Here is a 15,071-nt window from a genome sequence, read left to right as displayed (position 1 = left end):
TCTGTCCCTTATAAGGACACTGTCACTGGGGTTAGGGCCACCTGCTGCAGGAAGACTCGCCTCAGACCCTTCACTTGGTCACATCTGCAAAGACACTGTTTACACATCAGGTCCCGCTCTGAGGCTCCAGGGTTAGGATGTGGACACGTCTTTCGGGGACAGAGTTCGACCCAGTACAGCCACTTACTTTTTGGCATTTATTCCCTGACCAGGTAAAGACATTTGGGGTTTCCACGTGCGTGTGCACACACACACTCACACCCGAGTGCCCCCAGCAATGACTCTGGCACCTGCGTGACATCGGTCATGCTCATCGACCATTAGCTGGAGTGAGTCGCAAACCCTTGCTCACACCATGTTCCCAGCCCGCGGCAGCACAGCCACAGCAGAAGTCTGCGTGTACCTCAGAACCAGCACGCACTGTGCCCCAGTCACCTCTGCGTGCCCCCAGCCTCCCGGGACCCCCACACCCCCACAGCTGTCCCCGCTCAGCCGCTGCCCCCTCTCCACGCAGCATCTCTGTCTCCCCTTTGTAGGCCCTTCGTTTAGCAGCTTTTTGAGATGTAATTCGCAGTCCACGCAACTCATCCATCTAAAGTGCACGACTGGGTGCTGTTCAGTGTAGTCACAGACTTGTGCAGCCCTCACCAGCACTGACTTCAGAACGTTCTCATCACCCAAAAGGGAGACCCTGCCCCCTTGAGAGTCACCCCCCCCCAGTCCCTGACGTCCACTCGCCCACTCCCCGTCTGTGGACGGGCCTGTTCTGGACGTTTCACAGAAATGGAAGCACACTCTGTGTGACCTGTGTCTGCGTCTGTCACTGAGCATCAGGTGTCCAGGGTCCAGCCACGTCGTAGCGTGTGTCAACACCTCCCTCCTTTTCGTGGCTGCGTAATATTCCACCGTGTGGATGGACTCATTTTATTCGTCCCTTTGTCCGTTGACGGGTACTTGTGTGGTTTCCACTCTCTGGCATTGTGGATCATGCTGCTGCGAACACGCCTGTGCCAGGGTTGCAAGGACACGTGTTGTCCTCTGCCTTGGGCACACACCTTGAGCAGATTGTTGGGTCACATGGCAACTCCATGTGTACGCCAGACCATTCTCACTCCCTCTTAGAAATACAGGCGTCCCCTTGTGTGGAATCTGCCGCTGGCTTCTGGTGTCTGCCAGGCCCCGCCCGGCTCGCCCACCTGGCACCCACTCATCTCCCCCGGCGGCCCATCGCCCAGCCCCCGCCTTCGTTATGCGGGACACATGGATCTCCTTCCTGCCTCCGCCCCTCCCCGCGACTGTCGTGTCTGCCTGGGACCCTTCCCCGCATTTCTAGGGCTGATTCCTAGTGCTCTGTGTGTCCAGGAGCCCCAAACATAATACAGAACCACACTCCTTGCCAAGCCGGGCACTGCCGCACACTTGCTCACCATCCGTTCCCCCGGGAAGGGGGCCCCCTGGTGCGTTCCTCGGTCGTTATTCACTCACGCGGTCACACCTGGAAGGGGAAACACCTGCACCCCGGCGTGGTCTCCACGCGCGAGCAAGACGCGCTGTTCTCGTTTACTTTACACTTTGCTTATGTTGCCCAAATTTTCTCCAATTGGTCCCTATTACTTTTGCAGTCAGGGAAGAAAAATAAGTTTTCTATAATACAGATGATCCAAATCCCAAACCTTGGCTATCAGAAATACAGCCGCTGTGTCATTTAAAAAAAAAAAAAAAGGAATTTTAACAGCTACAATCTAAAAGAAATATAGGTCATAAGCCAGAAAAAGGCAGAAGCCACCATACCTCAAACTGTGCCGACTTGAAAGAGAATGAGGAATCATGTCTGAGGTCCTAAGAGTTTCTGCCTCATTTGAGTTCAGGAGAAAAAGTATGTCACAGCAAAGTCCCATATCTAAGATCTCACTTAAGCTGAAGAATTATCTAGGAAACGTCGTTTCCTCAAAGAAAAATTGTGAACTCCCTTCCAGAAACACATTCCAGAGACCAGTCAGGTGAAATTCTTTCTTTTTATTTCCCAAACTTACCTATAGCCCAAACTTTTCCGAAAATAGTTTTAACACATTTATTTTTAGCCCCTGAGCGCCTCACCATTTGACATTTGGGAGACAGAAACGTTTTTAACTTACTTACGTCTCCCACCTTAGCACAAATGCTTTCCTTTTGTGTGTCACCCCTGGCTGTTCTCAGAGCCGATCCTTATGGAACGTGCGTGCTGTTTTGCTATTTAGATCTTTGTGTTTATTTCACGAGAATGTTTTGCACGGTCTTCATTCTTCCCGTTTGCAGCGCGGTAGAGTATCTGGAGCAACTATGCCGTAAGCGACCCCCCTTCTTCCACCCTGGGCCGTTTCGATTGCTTTCAGTTTTCCCATATCATGAGTCTGACAGTGATGCACGTCTATGCTCCCATTAGAAAGCCATTTCCCTCAGGGAGTTTTGCAGCCTGAGGATTTTGAGGCCAAAAGCATGAACCTGCTGCAGCTCTCAGGACATGTTACAAAGTTGCCTTTTCCTTTCAGGCTTGGCCTGTTACAAAGTTGCTTCTGAAGATGCAACTGTGGAGATGCAAAGTGGGGACGCACCGTGTTTATTACAATAAAACGGAGGCCAGCTCCCCCCGTTACTCGGTTACTCGGTTACTCGCTCTTACTACACACTCTCGGCCAGCGCTGGGTGACCAACCAGTCTGGGCTCCATAGGAGAAGAGTGTCCAGAGCATTGGGGTGTGTCGCCACACTGAGATCTGAATCGGTGACTAAGTGCACTGTTCTCAAAGAGGTAAGTTCACTCATGTGCCTCAATGGCATTTTTTGGCTCAGTGCAATGTAACCAAATAAAAGAGATTTTCCGCACCTCCAAGGCTTTGACTGAAAGGTTCTACCGTGACCCCCAGGGGTTGCACGGGAGTGGCTGTTATCTTTTAAGGAAATAGAAGGGGTGTCGTCATGATGAGCAAAGGCTTCCGGGTCTGCAGGCCCCGGGCCTCCGTGAAGACGGTTCTATGTCAGTGTCCTGGGGCGGCCACAACGTGGCTACACAGACGGGGCTTAAAGCTACAGGAATGCACCTCCCCCAGTCCTGGGGACCAGCAGTGTGACATCCAGGTGTCCCAGGGCCTTGCTCCCTCCAGAGGCCCCAGGGGACTGTACTTCCTGCCTCTCCCAGCGTCTGGGGGCCCCAGGCGTCCCTGGGCTGGTGGCCAAGTCCCTCCTGTCTCTGCCTCCGTGTCCACGGGGCTTCTCCTCTGTCTCTGTCTTTCCTCTCCTGTCCCTTCTAAGGACACTGTCACTGGGTTTATGGCCGCCTGCTCCAGGAGGACTCATCTCAGACCCCTCACTGATCACACCTGCACAGACCCTATTTCCAGAGAAAGTCCCGTTTGGAGGTTCCAGAACGGTCCGAGGGTTTCTCCATGCTGGTTCAGCAGATGCTCATCAGAACCCTTCAGGTGAAGGCTTTGGAAAAAGCAAGGTCACCAAGGAGGAAGCAGGCTCAGAGGGGGCGTGTCAGACTGCGTGTGCTGTGGTCACAGAGGCCACGAAGGATTACACCCACATCTAGGTCACCGTGAGGTCAGGTCTGAGAGCAGATGTGGGGTGGGGGGACCTCAAGGTTACACAGTGATGGTTGTCAGGTCATAGGTTGACATGGCCCCATCAAGGCCACCTCGGCCTGATGGTCCTGCCCCGCATCGGGGTAGCTAACAGTGTGCTTTACCGTCCAGTGCATATAAGGGCGGAGCTGACCCCCTTTTTGTACCTGGGACCCCGGAACCTTCACAGGAAAGCAGACTCCCCTGTCTTAAAATGCCACGCAGAAAGCCGCGCTCCCGTCCCAAGGGCAGCTCGCTTGTGCTCTTATTCTGAAATGTCTCCCATTTGGTGAGAGTGGAAGAAGCAAATTCGACACAAGTTCCCAGAGGAAATGAAAGATTGCTCTCGGAAAACTGTCCCCGTGAGCTCACCAAGGGCCTGGGCATCGGACATGTGGACGCTGGCTACTCTCACCCCGAAAGACACCACCAAACACTGCGTTACAGGACCAGAGGCAATGAATGTCCCTGTGTGTGCCTCGCCATCTCTCCCCGTTCACCGAAAACTGGAACGCCTTCCACAAGAGAGGCGACAAGCAAGTATCCAAGATCACTGAGAACGGCTGTTCGGGACACCCTGACTCAGGCAGAAGCCCAAACAGGGTCCCGACGAGGGGACGGGGCAGTGGGTGTCTGTGAGAAAGGGGAGGGGACAGAGACATCCACAAGAGGAAGGCGTGATATCGGTGCAGATCACATGACACGGTGACGCTGACTCTAAACAGTGTCTTTAATCCTCAGTCTGGAGTCACTGGTGCTGGGGTCGTGACCTCTGCTTTCTCGTCGTCCTTGCAAACAGGTCTTTGGGACACAGGTCGCTCAGGCCCCGTCCAAAGGTGACTCTGTCCCATTTTAACGTCCCGAAGGTTTGAGGATGAGACGAACAGGCAGCTCCCCTGGGACGGCCTCTCCAGCTCCCTTTCTGAGGGGCCTCGTGTGTGTGACTGTGCAAGTCCCCAACATCTACTAAAATAATTAAACAGCGGGGTCCAGGTCTGCTGGTTCCAGGCTCCGAACTCATTTTCAGCCGCTGACTCCGGACCCTGGCACATTTCCGCGCCCAGCCTCCGGGTCCTGCACGGGCCTCCAACTTCAGTCGGCGGCGGCCAGACGCATCGGCCCCGACCTGTCGAGCACTTGCATCTGGCAGCAGGATTTACCGACTACAACGTGCTCATCATTCTCCAATGCCGCGAAAGGATTAATCTTCACCTTTCCCTGAATCCTTCTTAGGGAAAACGCCACTGACTGAGAGCTCTGGCAGCTTTTCCTCATTTCTTGCCAGAGGCCCTCTTCCCTGCGACCCACATTTGTTCACGTGAATGGTGACAGGTGGCCGCCACCTTTGCTCCGCGGAGCTGTTGCATTTTACATGTTCTAACGTACGTGAATTCTTAATTTGTGACCACCCTTTTTTTTTCCCCCCGAAATGGAGCTGTTATGGGCGCGGTAATAGGAGAACGCGGCTCTCCGTTCTGTGATGTGCATTTCTGCACTTTACGAGAATATTGAATAGACTTCATTACTTGTTCCAAGCCGGAGTGCGTCCTGCCACTTGATTACCTGAACCAGAAGCATTTCCATGCGCCATCCATCACCCTGACCAGCGCAAAGCGCTGAATATTCAGATTAAATTGGAACTTTTTCCCTATGAATAAGGAATTTGATTCTCTTCGATAATATACACTGTCTCTGGGGACAGGAAATTGAGTTGAAGGTGGCTGTAGGCAAGTAAGGAAATTTTATTATCCAAATACGAAATTCTTTTCCTTATCATCAAAACCTGAAGCACCGCCGAGGGGAAGCAGGGGGTCAGGAGAGAATTCAATTAGAGATGAAAATGGAAAAGGGGGCATTTTTCAACGTGCCTTTTATCTTCCCAAACAAGTGGCAGCAAAGATCGCAAGGGACAAAGGGGGATTTGTCAAGATGTGTCGAGACTTGCTTCCGATAGGCAGGGAGCAGTGGCTCTGAGTTGTAAGGAAAGGCAAGATGCCCACAGGGTGGCCGTGTGGGAGGTCACACTGGCCCCCCCGCCCCCGGGAGCGAACCCACCGCCTGCAGATGGGGACGCAGAAAGCACACGCTTGCAATCCTGTCCTGTGCCACGTGTGCAGGAGACACACGGGCTTGTCGGTGCTCCTGCTGAATGTCCCAGTATCTCACAGCGGGCAGGGGCCTCTTTCTCTGCTCCTGCTGCAGCTCCCTAGGCCTCTAGATGCTGGGAAGGACAAGACACGATTCTCCTCTGGAGCCTCGCAAAGAAACCAGCCCTGCCCACACTCGACTTCAGCCCAGTGACACTGATTTTCCACCTCTGGCCTCCAGAACTGTGAGAGAACACAGTTGGGATGTTTTACCACTGAGTCTGTGGCAGTTTGTTATAGCAGCCCAAGGAAACTCACACACCCTCTCAAACTGAATCCTCATCCCAACCGTTATCCAGATTCTCACTGCCAGAGGCAAACGCCTCACTTGAATTTGACCATTCCAATGCCCAGCTTGAAACCGCTCGAGGCCTCTGCGTTTCACATATGAGTCAGCAGGCGCTAGGCATAATGATCCTCCCCAGATTCAGGAGTTGGGAGGACGACGACTTATTCTCACTTGTGCATCTGCACCGCAGCTGGGATGTGGCTGATCTGGGCTGGTCATTCTCCCTTGACTCGGTTCCGGGGACTCTGGGCACATTCGCCTTGTCTTGCCGGGAGCCCGTTCGCCCACCTTCCTTCTTTCAGACGTCTTCACAAAGGCGTTAAAGCTCCTTTTCCCCCAAGACCGTATCGCAATGGATGCACTTCTGATTGGATGGAGGTCCGTGCAATTCATTTTCCAACCCTGCAATCTCTGGGCTGTCTGCCTTCTCTCTAAATTGTGCTTGCAAACTGGCCCATTCTTTATGAGCGTGTCTCTCTCATGTGGTAATCTGTCAAGTGCAGCTAGTGACAGCCAGCCTGCGATTGTGATTTCAGAGCCTTCCCCAAAGCTACAGGTGCACTAGGCACATTTTCCACCTCCCAGATCACTTCAGGCAACAATTGTACCAAAATCTTGCCACAACATAACACAGGTCGCTGGTTTCCCAGCTTCGTAATTTAATTTTTTGCACATGAGAAAGTGCAATGTCTTCGCCTGGTCCAGGAATCCTTCCCAGTAGAGCCTAGTTTCGTTTCTTGTGGGTCCCTTGCATGCATTCCGCTTTCCATTATTAGTTATCCTTAGAAATGCCACTTAGTGCCACCTCCCTGAGCTTCTCTTCCCTCCCTCCCAGTCGTCCCTTCCTGTGTTTGCTTCGCTGTCCTCACCCCACGCTGGACTGTATAATTGCACATTGAATTAACTACTTATACGATTCCCCTCTCCCACCTCATTAGACTGTGAAATCTGTGAGATCGTGAACTGTTTTACTCATCCGCATCCTCGGGCTTTAGCACACACTCAGAAGACCCAACCCTAACCAGTTTCATGAGGCTGCATCCCGGCCTAACACATAAATTGCGAGCAAGTGAAAAAGACCGATGGGTGCAGGCGAGCAAGCTGATGGCGAGCAGTCACAGCCAGTGGCGAGCGCTCGGCCAACAGCTGGACACAGATGCACAAAAAAGGTGCAGCAGTCAACAGTCATTTAGAGGACAGGCGGCCACACAGCCCGGTGACGTCTGAACTACTGAGCCCCTGCCAGTCACTGTTTCAAAGCGAGGGCTGAATCAAGAAAATCAGTGAACGCTGAAAAGGTCCATCATAAATACGGTTTTAGAAAATGTACATAAACTGTCCTGTGGCAGACTGGCACATGTGGTCACTTCCCAACTTCTTCTTCTTTTTTTTAGCATTGGGGATTTTTCCGTTCTCTAGTTTGGTTAGAGGCGCTGTAAATTAGTTTCATTTTTCCTGATTTCTTCAACACTCTCATTCCTCTAAAGCATAGCCTAATGGGTGCTAACAAAATAAAATTGGGGTTTTTCTTTTAATTAGCAAGTCCACATGGCGTTTTACCTGAAATGCTGCTGCCGAGACAGGAAATCTAACGCCCCCTCCCCCCTTTTTGTCCTGCTCGCAGGCACACGAAACGCATAAAGGACAGCCATCGAGCCGTCTGGGCTGGAAAACCTTCAAAGGCCATTTGATCCATCGTTCGGCCTCTCGAAGCCGATCATGGAGAACCACTCTGCTTTTAATCAGGGAGAAGCAGGGGCTCTGGGTCCCACGTTGCCAGAGGAAGAGGCTGCAGGGGTGACTGGTTCGTAAGAAGGAAACGTCTCGGTGACGTTAATGGAGCACGCAGAACTCGGGCAACGGCATGCGCGTGCTGGTCAGCGGCACCGCGGAGTGGACGGCGGACAGCCCGGCAAAGAGCGAATTCCGCCACTGCCAGATCGCACGAAAGGAAGGCTTGCTGGACCACGACGAAACCAAACATTGAAAATCAGGCCAGTCCGCAACGAAGCCAATAAAAACGAGGACGAGAAAAGATGGAGATGGAATTCATACACGGTACCGAGATCTGCCGGTCACAGGAGGACATGGACACCAGACTTACTGAACTCCTCATCCGCTGCTTGGAGAGGAAGTCAGTTGAAATCGAACATATGCACCTCGATGGAGATTCCAGAAACCCTTTTCAGGAGTGAGACCAAGGCTGGGAAACGGAAACAGCGGCTCCCTGAGGCTGACGTTGTGGCGGCTTGCTCCCACCGCTCCTTGTGGTCTAGCTGCTCAGGCCACGGGCGTTTGGAGCTTAGGATGGACTTCGGGGCCAGCGACGTCAGCATCCTAGGACACCTCTTCTGGGGCGTCTCCACCTCTCAAGACTGAGTGTGCCAACAACCACCTGCGGCCTTGGCGAAAGGCAGCTTACGATTCACGTGGAGGAGACGGAGTGAGATCCTGCGTTCTGAGCAGCTCCACGTGAGGCGGGTGCTGAGGGGGTGCGGCCGGCTTTGCGGGGTCACAGAAAGCACATGGGCTCAGGGGGGCTGCCCTCCGCCCCACCACCCCTGGATAACACTCAGCTGGTCCTCAGCCCTCCTCCCACACAGAACCCTCCAGAACCCTGCTTCCCCTCGCACCCTCCCCACCGCCACCTTGGTGTCCCAAGGACCTCTTGGCACCCCTGACAGACAAATGGAACTGTCACTGCTGCAATCAGCAGCTCCCCGCCCCTGGGGGGTGGGAGGGACGGTCTCAGGGTCCCATAGCAGCTCTTTGTCTCCCCAGGCAGGGTCTCCCTGAGCCAGCAGACTGAAGGTGCATTCTGTGTCTGTCCCGCGGTTTATTTCTGTCCCGTTGGAGGCCACACAAGCTCAACCTTCGGCCCCCCCACGGTGCCCGGGCACATAAGGCTGTCTTGTGCAGAAGCGCAAAACCCCTTTCCCCCCCAAACCACACTGCTGAATGGAACAGTGACAGGCAGCTCTTTTAAAGGCCCAGAGTGAAAGGCACATTTGTTCTTTGACGAGACGTCTGTATGTGATAAAGTCAGAGAGCTGTACAAATGTTTACTTTTCTACAGAAATCACAGCATTGCCCACGCAAGCATTTGCTTCCCAATTAATAAAAATAACTTTGCAGCATTCCTGCGTGATAGTGCTCTCGTGGCCGAGGACACACAAATTTCTAACTCATCACAAAACAGAAACTAAGTTTGAAATCCTTATACACACAAGATAAAACCATAGTTTAAAAGAGTTACGTAGTGAGTGTAGCTATGTTTACATTGCTGAGAGGTAGAACCCAGCTCGTAAACCTTGACATTATCCCCTGAAAGGGAGCAAACCCGAGTAAAAAGTTTAATAAATTTTTTTTTAAAAAAACCTACCAAAAAGACATAAACAGGAGCATGTGTGCCGTGCGTGTAATTTCTGTCCCTAACAAGGAGGCCTGAAACAAGCGGTCATAGGCCAAGAGCTTATCTAAGTCATTTCGCCTCCATCAAAATAGATTTATTAGTTTTGCAATTATAAAAGCAGTTCATTGTCATCCTAAACGACCAGCGTTTAAAGGCGCACGCCTCCAAGTCATCATTATTGATTGGTAAACAAAATTAGCGTTAACAGGGCCCTTGCGGTCTGACGTTGCCCTTCTGACCTAGAAACCTCAGTCTCTGGCTTGCGCTCGCTCCCGGGCCCAGCAGCGCGCACGCTCGCTCCCGCACTCGGCGGGCACGCACTGCGCATGCCCGCCCGCTCGCCTCCCTCCCCTCGCACGCGGCCCGGCCTCCCGCTCGCGCACTGCGCATGCCCGCCCGCTCTCCTCCCGTCGCGCAGGGCGCGGCCTCCTGCTCGTTCTCGTACTCGGCAGGCGCGCACTGCGCATGCTTGCACCTTCGGGGCCCTAGGGTCGCCTCGCCGGCGTAGGCCGCATCGCTAAAATGCCTAAAAGCAGAAAGACCTGGCGTGGGGCTGCTGCCATCCCCCGTCCCCGCCCTCACCCGGGCTCCTAAAGGCCCCCCGCCCCCCAAGCAACGTCCCGGCAGCTCGCGGCCCCTCGAAGCGGGAGCGGTGCGTGCCGACGTGATGACGCCACACGTCGCGGTGACGCGCGACGTAGGCGACCTTCTTTGGGCGCGCGGCCGGCGCGCTCGTTTTGAAGCTGCCCGGGGCAGCGGTCCGCCCCGCCCTCCTCCGCCTGGCCCCGTGAGCCCGCGCAGACCCCGAGGCGCGGACGCAGGCCCCGCCTGGGCCCGCTGCCCCGCGGGCGGCCGCGGTCTGCACCGCCGACCCCACTGAGGCCTGGCTCGGCCCCTGGCGTCGGGCAGCGGTGCGCGAGGAACGCCGCCCCTCAGGCGCGGAGGGGCCGAGGCTCGGAGATGCCGCCCGGCAAAGTCCTGCAGCCGGTCCTGAAGATGAAGGTGGACGAGCTGTTCCTGTGCTGGCTCAGCGAGTCCAGCACGCAGAGGATGCTCCAGGACTGCTTGCAGAGGATCAAGACGCCCGGGCGGACCGAGATGGGCGCTGGGGACGCGGGGCAGCCCGGGCCCCTGTCAGCGGCCGCAGCCCCCGCCTGCAAACCCAGTGCGCTGGATAGCCAGGGGGCGCCCAGCCCGGCCCCCGCGTCCGCCGCGCTGCCCCTGGGGGCCGCCTCCAGTCCCAGGAGTGGACCACACGTCCGAGGGCCTCGTAGATCCGCAGGGACCAGAGTAGTAAGTTACTCTTACTTCGCTAACACCTGCAAAGGTAATTCAGGTTGTATATCGATGTGTGGCTCGGTGGTGGAGGAGGCTGGCAGAAATGTCAGACCTGAAAACGCTTTCACAGTTAGTCTGCTCTCTCCCCAGGAAAGTCCTATGTACTGAAAAATTTATCATTGACGGAGTCCCAAGTTGCTCGTAATTTTGGAGTTCGTTTCGAGTTTTCTAGTTTTTAGTTGGCCACTTCTCAGCAGTTTCTTCCACTTGGCTTAACGACGGAACCTGGAGGTCTTAGCTCTAATCTGTCTGCAGGAATTAGAGCTGGACAAGAGTGTTTTAAGGAAAAGGTGGTTTCCGCCATTTAATACAGTGTCCGTTTAAAGTAATTAACGGGTGCCTGCAGCTGCTATAGAAAAACGTATGGTCGCTGCATATCGTGTACCCAGAATACTTTGTCGGAACGTCTTTATAACGTTTGAAATGTTTCGGCGGGAGCCAGTACACCCCGGCAGCTCTGAGCCTGCCACGAAGCGGCGCTCCTAGTGTCACTTAGTCTGGCTCCCAGCCAAAATGGACTGGGCCCTGAGGGCAGAGTGAGAGTGGACAGCAGTCCAAAGACAAGTCTTTGGGCTCGGGTTACTGGTCATTTCCTCACATGTCCTGATGGATCTAGGGCATTTTCCATAAAGTAAGTCTCCAAGGAGAATGGGAAGTAGACGTGGAGGCAGCTTGAAAGACCACCCGGCTTAGACCATCCAGATAAGCCCGGGGAGAGGCTTGCCTGGACCCCAGGGAGGCCTGTTCTGGCACCTTTCCCTGAGCTGCGGCCCAGGCTGTTTCTCACGACGTGCAGGACCCTGGTGCTTCGGGGCTGTTACTTGAGCCCCCTGCAGTGTCGAGGCAGTGGGATATGTGAGCAGACTCAGGGCTCAGAAGCCTCCTCTGGTAGTGACAGTTTTCCCGCCCCCAGATGGCACCCTCACTCACTGGGATTCCTCCGGTCTTATTTACTGAGCTGCCCGCTGGTCATTAACTGTGTTTCAGTGACAAAGCCCAGCTCCACTCGAAGGTAAATTGTGTTTCGTGACCCATGACTGTGCACGCTCTTAGGACGGGGGTGTTTACAGGAGGCCAGCGCTCTGCCAGGAGGGAGGCTGGGACGCCTGTGACAAGGCCTCGGGCCGACCGCGGAGGTCCTGCTGCTTCTGTCCGGACCTCGGCCGTAGAATGCGTCCTGATCCTGCTGTTGGGGGGTGTGGGGGGCTCACCTTCCATTTGTAGAGCAGCGACGCCTGTGAAGCTCGGGAAGGCTCCGGGGCGTGCCGAACGCGTATGCCGGGCAGGCGCAAGCAGGCGAATCGAGTTCCCTAGGTGTTCAAAGCGGGGCGGGGGCTTCTGGCTGGAGAGCCCGCGCAGGAGGCGGGCTGTGCCATGGGCGCCTGCCCTGCACGTAGCGGGCAGGTGGGAGGGGCTGTTGCGAGCCTGACGACCGGGCGTTATGCCAAGACCGGTCTGACCGCAGGCAGGCTGACGAGCCCGACCAGCCCTGTCGGCAGGATGGCCCGGGGTGCGGACCTCCGGTCAGGGGGCTGCACTCGATTCCATGGCCGGTGACGGGACGGGAGTGACGCTTCAGTCGGGTTCATGCAGTCGCCGTCACCGTGCGGAGCCGCCGAGGCGGACTGGCTTATGCCCAGACCGGGGCGCCCGGACTGGGGTGAGCAATGGAGGGACCCGAAAGGTGTGGCTGGAAGAGGAGTCGTGATGGGCAGGGTGCAGGGACAGACCCCTCCTCTGCTCTGCAGTGTCCACGATGAGGCAGGAAGTCCTCACGAGGGACCGCTTTTGAGGGCAAGGATGATTTTTCTCTTAAACATCCCAAGAGCTTTGCATAAGTGACGATCGATCCTGTCTGGGCCTGACGTTGGCGGTAAACGTGTCCTCGTGCGTTCAGGATTCACGGGCAGCTGCCGCTGAGTTGCGAGGCACATATAAGCCAGCTGGTCCCATCCCTTCACTGAGACGGATGGTAGGGTCTCGTCCCTGCCCTCCCCAGGAACGTGGTGCCGGCAGTGTCCATAGGCCAGTTCCAAACTGCAGTCTGGCTCTGGCAGGGGAGGGCGACGCTCAGGCGGGGACAGATCTTCCGAGGTAGGAAGCTTTGACCCGGCGCCTGTGCGCCGTGAGCTTCGGTGTGAGGACTCTGAGCCCTGGGAAGAGCAGCTGGGGGTCTGATGCTCCTGCTGCACCTCCAGGCACAGAGCCCAGCCGGGGTCTGCCTGGCGGCGGGCCCAGCAGCTGTCACCTGCCTCCCCTGTGCAGCCTTGAGGACCGTGGCGAGCTGGGAAGTGTGGACAGGCTGCTCCTCTCTTCCGCGTCTCGTCCCACAAGTGCCTTCACGCGTTTCCAGCCGAAAGGACTTGCGCATTCTGCGGGGAGAGGCGAACGCAGGCCGCCCGGCCCCCGGAGAAGGCAACCGCCTTCGCAGCCAGGTCCGCAGTGCCGGCGCCTCACCCCTCAGCCCTCACTCCATCTCGCCCACGCCGCCCCTCTGCCTTCCTCGCTCCCCGCCCTGCGGGCCTCGTCTTGGAGGGTCCTTCTTCCCTGGCCACCCCAGCCGCTCCCTCACCCTCTGCAGGCCTCTCTTCGGGGTCATCCTCTCACTGAGACCTTTGTGCTACATACTTGTGATCCCTGGGGCCACCGTGACAAAGTACCACAGACCTCGGCTTAACAGCACAGGAGTCTGAGGACAGGCCGTCGGTGGGGCCGGGTCCTCTGGGGCTCCAGGGACGGTGTCTGCAGGTCTCTGCAGCTTCCCGGGGCTCCGGGCCTTGCCGGGCCTGGGCTGGCAGCCGCGTCCCTCCCATGTCTGCCTCCGTCTCCCGCGTCTTCGCCTCTGTGTCTGTCCTCGTCTGTCTCCTATAAGGACAGTCATCTGCTCCAGGGTGGCGTCATCTCCGATTGTCACTAATCACATCTGCAGAGACCCTGTTTCCAGATGAGGCCTGTCCTGAGGTTCGGGCGGACGTGCAGCAGTACGGGGGACCCTGTTTCACCCCCTGCACTTCTCTGCCCGTCTCATCCCACTGCCACCGTCTGACGTGGCGTGTGTTCTGCGTGGCGGTTTTCTGACCCGGTCTCCACGCCTGGACGTGAGGTCCGTGAGGGTGGCTGCCTGCCGCACGCCTGTTCCTGCACATAGGACCGCCACGCAGATGCTGCCTGTCGAGTGACTGCCCGTGAAGCTGACCTCAGCAGGCCCAGCAGGCGCCCGTAGCACCTCCGAAGGTGGAAGTGGAGACGGCGGAGACGGGACCATGTTTTCAGTTGTTGATTTTTAAAGCCAGCTTTGGTCTACGGCCTGCCACCCTGAACACTCCCGATCCCGTCTATCTTGGAAGCTAAACAGGGTCGGGCCTGGTTACTACTTGGATGGGAGACCGCCTAGGAAGACTGGGTGCTGTAGGCATAAAAAATAAAAAAGTAAGGGATTGCAAAGTCCTTGCAGTCTGTGAGGTCAACCAAGGGTTGCCTCGCCTAAAATAAATAACTACATAAATAAGTCAGCTTTGGTGAGGGGTAGCTTGCACACGGTGGGCAGAGCATTGTGTGGGGGGCCATGCGTGGCCTTGAACCTATGAGCAGTGAGAGTGCGGAACACTGTCCTCCCCTACTGTCCCCTCCCCTGGGCCCCAGGCAGCCATGAGTCTCGTTTTGGTCACTTTCCAGAGGCTCATGTCCTGCGGTGTCTAACTTAGCAGAGTGTGTGTGAGGTTCTGCCCGGAGGTGTATGACGTGTGTTCAGTTACGTGTCACTGCTGAGTGGGAGTCCATGGTGCGGATGTGCCAGTCTGTGAGCCAAACGTCGATGGCCGTTGGGGTCGCGTCTGCTCTTTGTCGCTGTGAGTAAAGCTGCCGAGAACACTACTAGGTAGGTCTGTGTGTGGACAGAGGTCTCGTTTGTCTTGGACGGAAGGCCACCCAGGGGTGGCACTGCGGAGCTGTGCGAGTGTCTGAGTGAAAAACTTGGACGCTGAACCCTTTAGAGCCGCACGGTGGTCCCGGGGGTGGTCTGTTTCCCTCCGCACCAGCCGTGGCCATTGTCGAACACGCCTCGGCCGCATACGCGTCATCCGTTCCCTGACGTCCCCGCTGAGCTGCAGGTTTACCCTCTCAGCCGCCTGGCGCGTCCTGCATTCAGGTGTCTCGGGGCGCGTGCTGCAGGCTGGGACCGGAGCGCTGGCTTCGCTAACGTGGCCTCTGACGTTCGCGTGTCCACGTGTTTAGCGCTGTTTCTCTCAGCGACGTGGTGGTGTTTTCAGTACACAGGTGTTGCAC

The 15,071-nt window shown here is 56.1% G+C and overlaps 1 protein-coding gene and 1 pseudogene across 3 annotated transcripts in view; both read left to right on the top strand.

Moving 5' to 3' along the window:
* Positions 1-10,144: 10,144 nt before the first annotated feature.
* Positions 10,145-15,071, top strand: part of PPP2R3B (protein phosphatase 2 regulatory subunit B''beta) — a 34,106-nt gene continuing 29,179 nt past the window's right edge. For 2 of the 3 annotated variants that reach the window (XM_023526277.1, XM_011385774.2), the window contains exon 1: positions 10,149-10,742. In XM_023526277.1, the coding sequence (XP_023382045.1) occupies positions 10,410-10,742 (333 nt within the window). In that variant the 5' untranslated portion in view covers positions 10,149-10,409. Of the gene's footprint in view, positions 10,777-15,071 lie in introns of all 3 variants that reach the window. The other variant, XM_023526276.1, reaches the window with a different exon arrangement.
* Positions 14,086-14,202, top strand: LOC111734105 (annotated as a pseudogene).

The sequence above is a fragment of the Pteropus vampyrus genome, unplaced genomic scaffold (genome assembly GCF_000151845.1).
Source record: "Pteropus vampyrus isolate Shadow unplaced genomic scaffold, Pvam_2.0 Scaffold787, whole genome shotgun sequence".
Taxonomy (NCBI): domain Eukaryota; kingdom Metazoa; phylum Chordata; class Mammalia; order Chiroptera; family Pteropodidae; genus Pteropus; species Pteropus vampyrus.
Note: the sequence above shows the minus strand (reverse complement) of the source record. Positions and strands in the feature narration are given on the sequence as shown.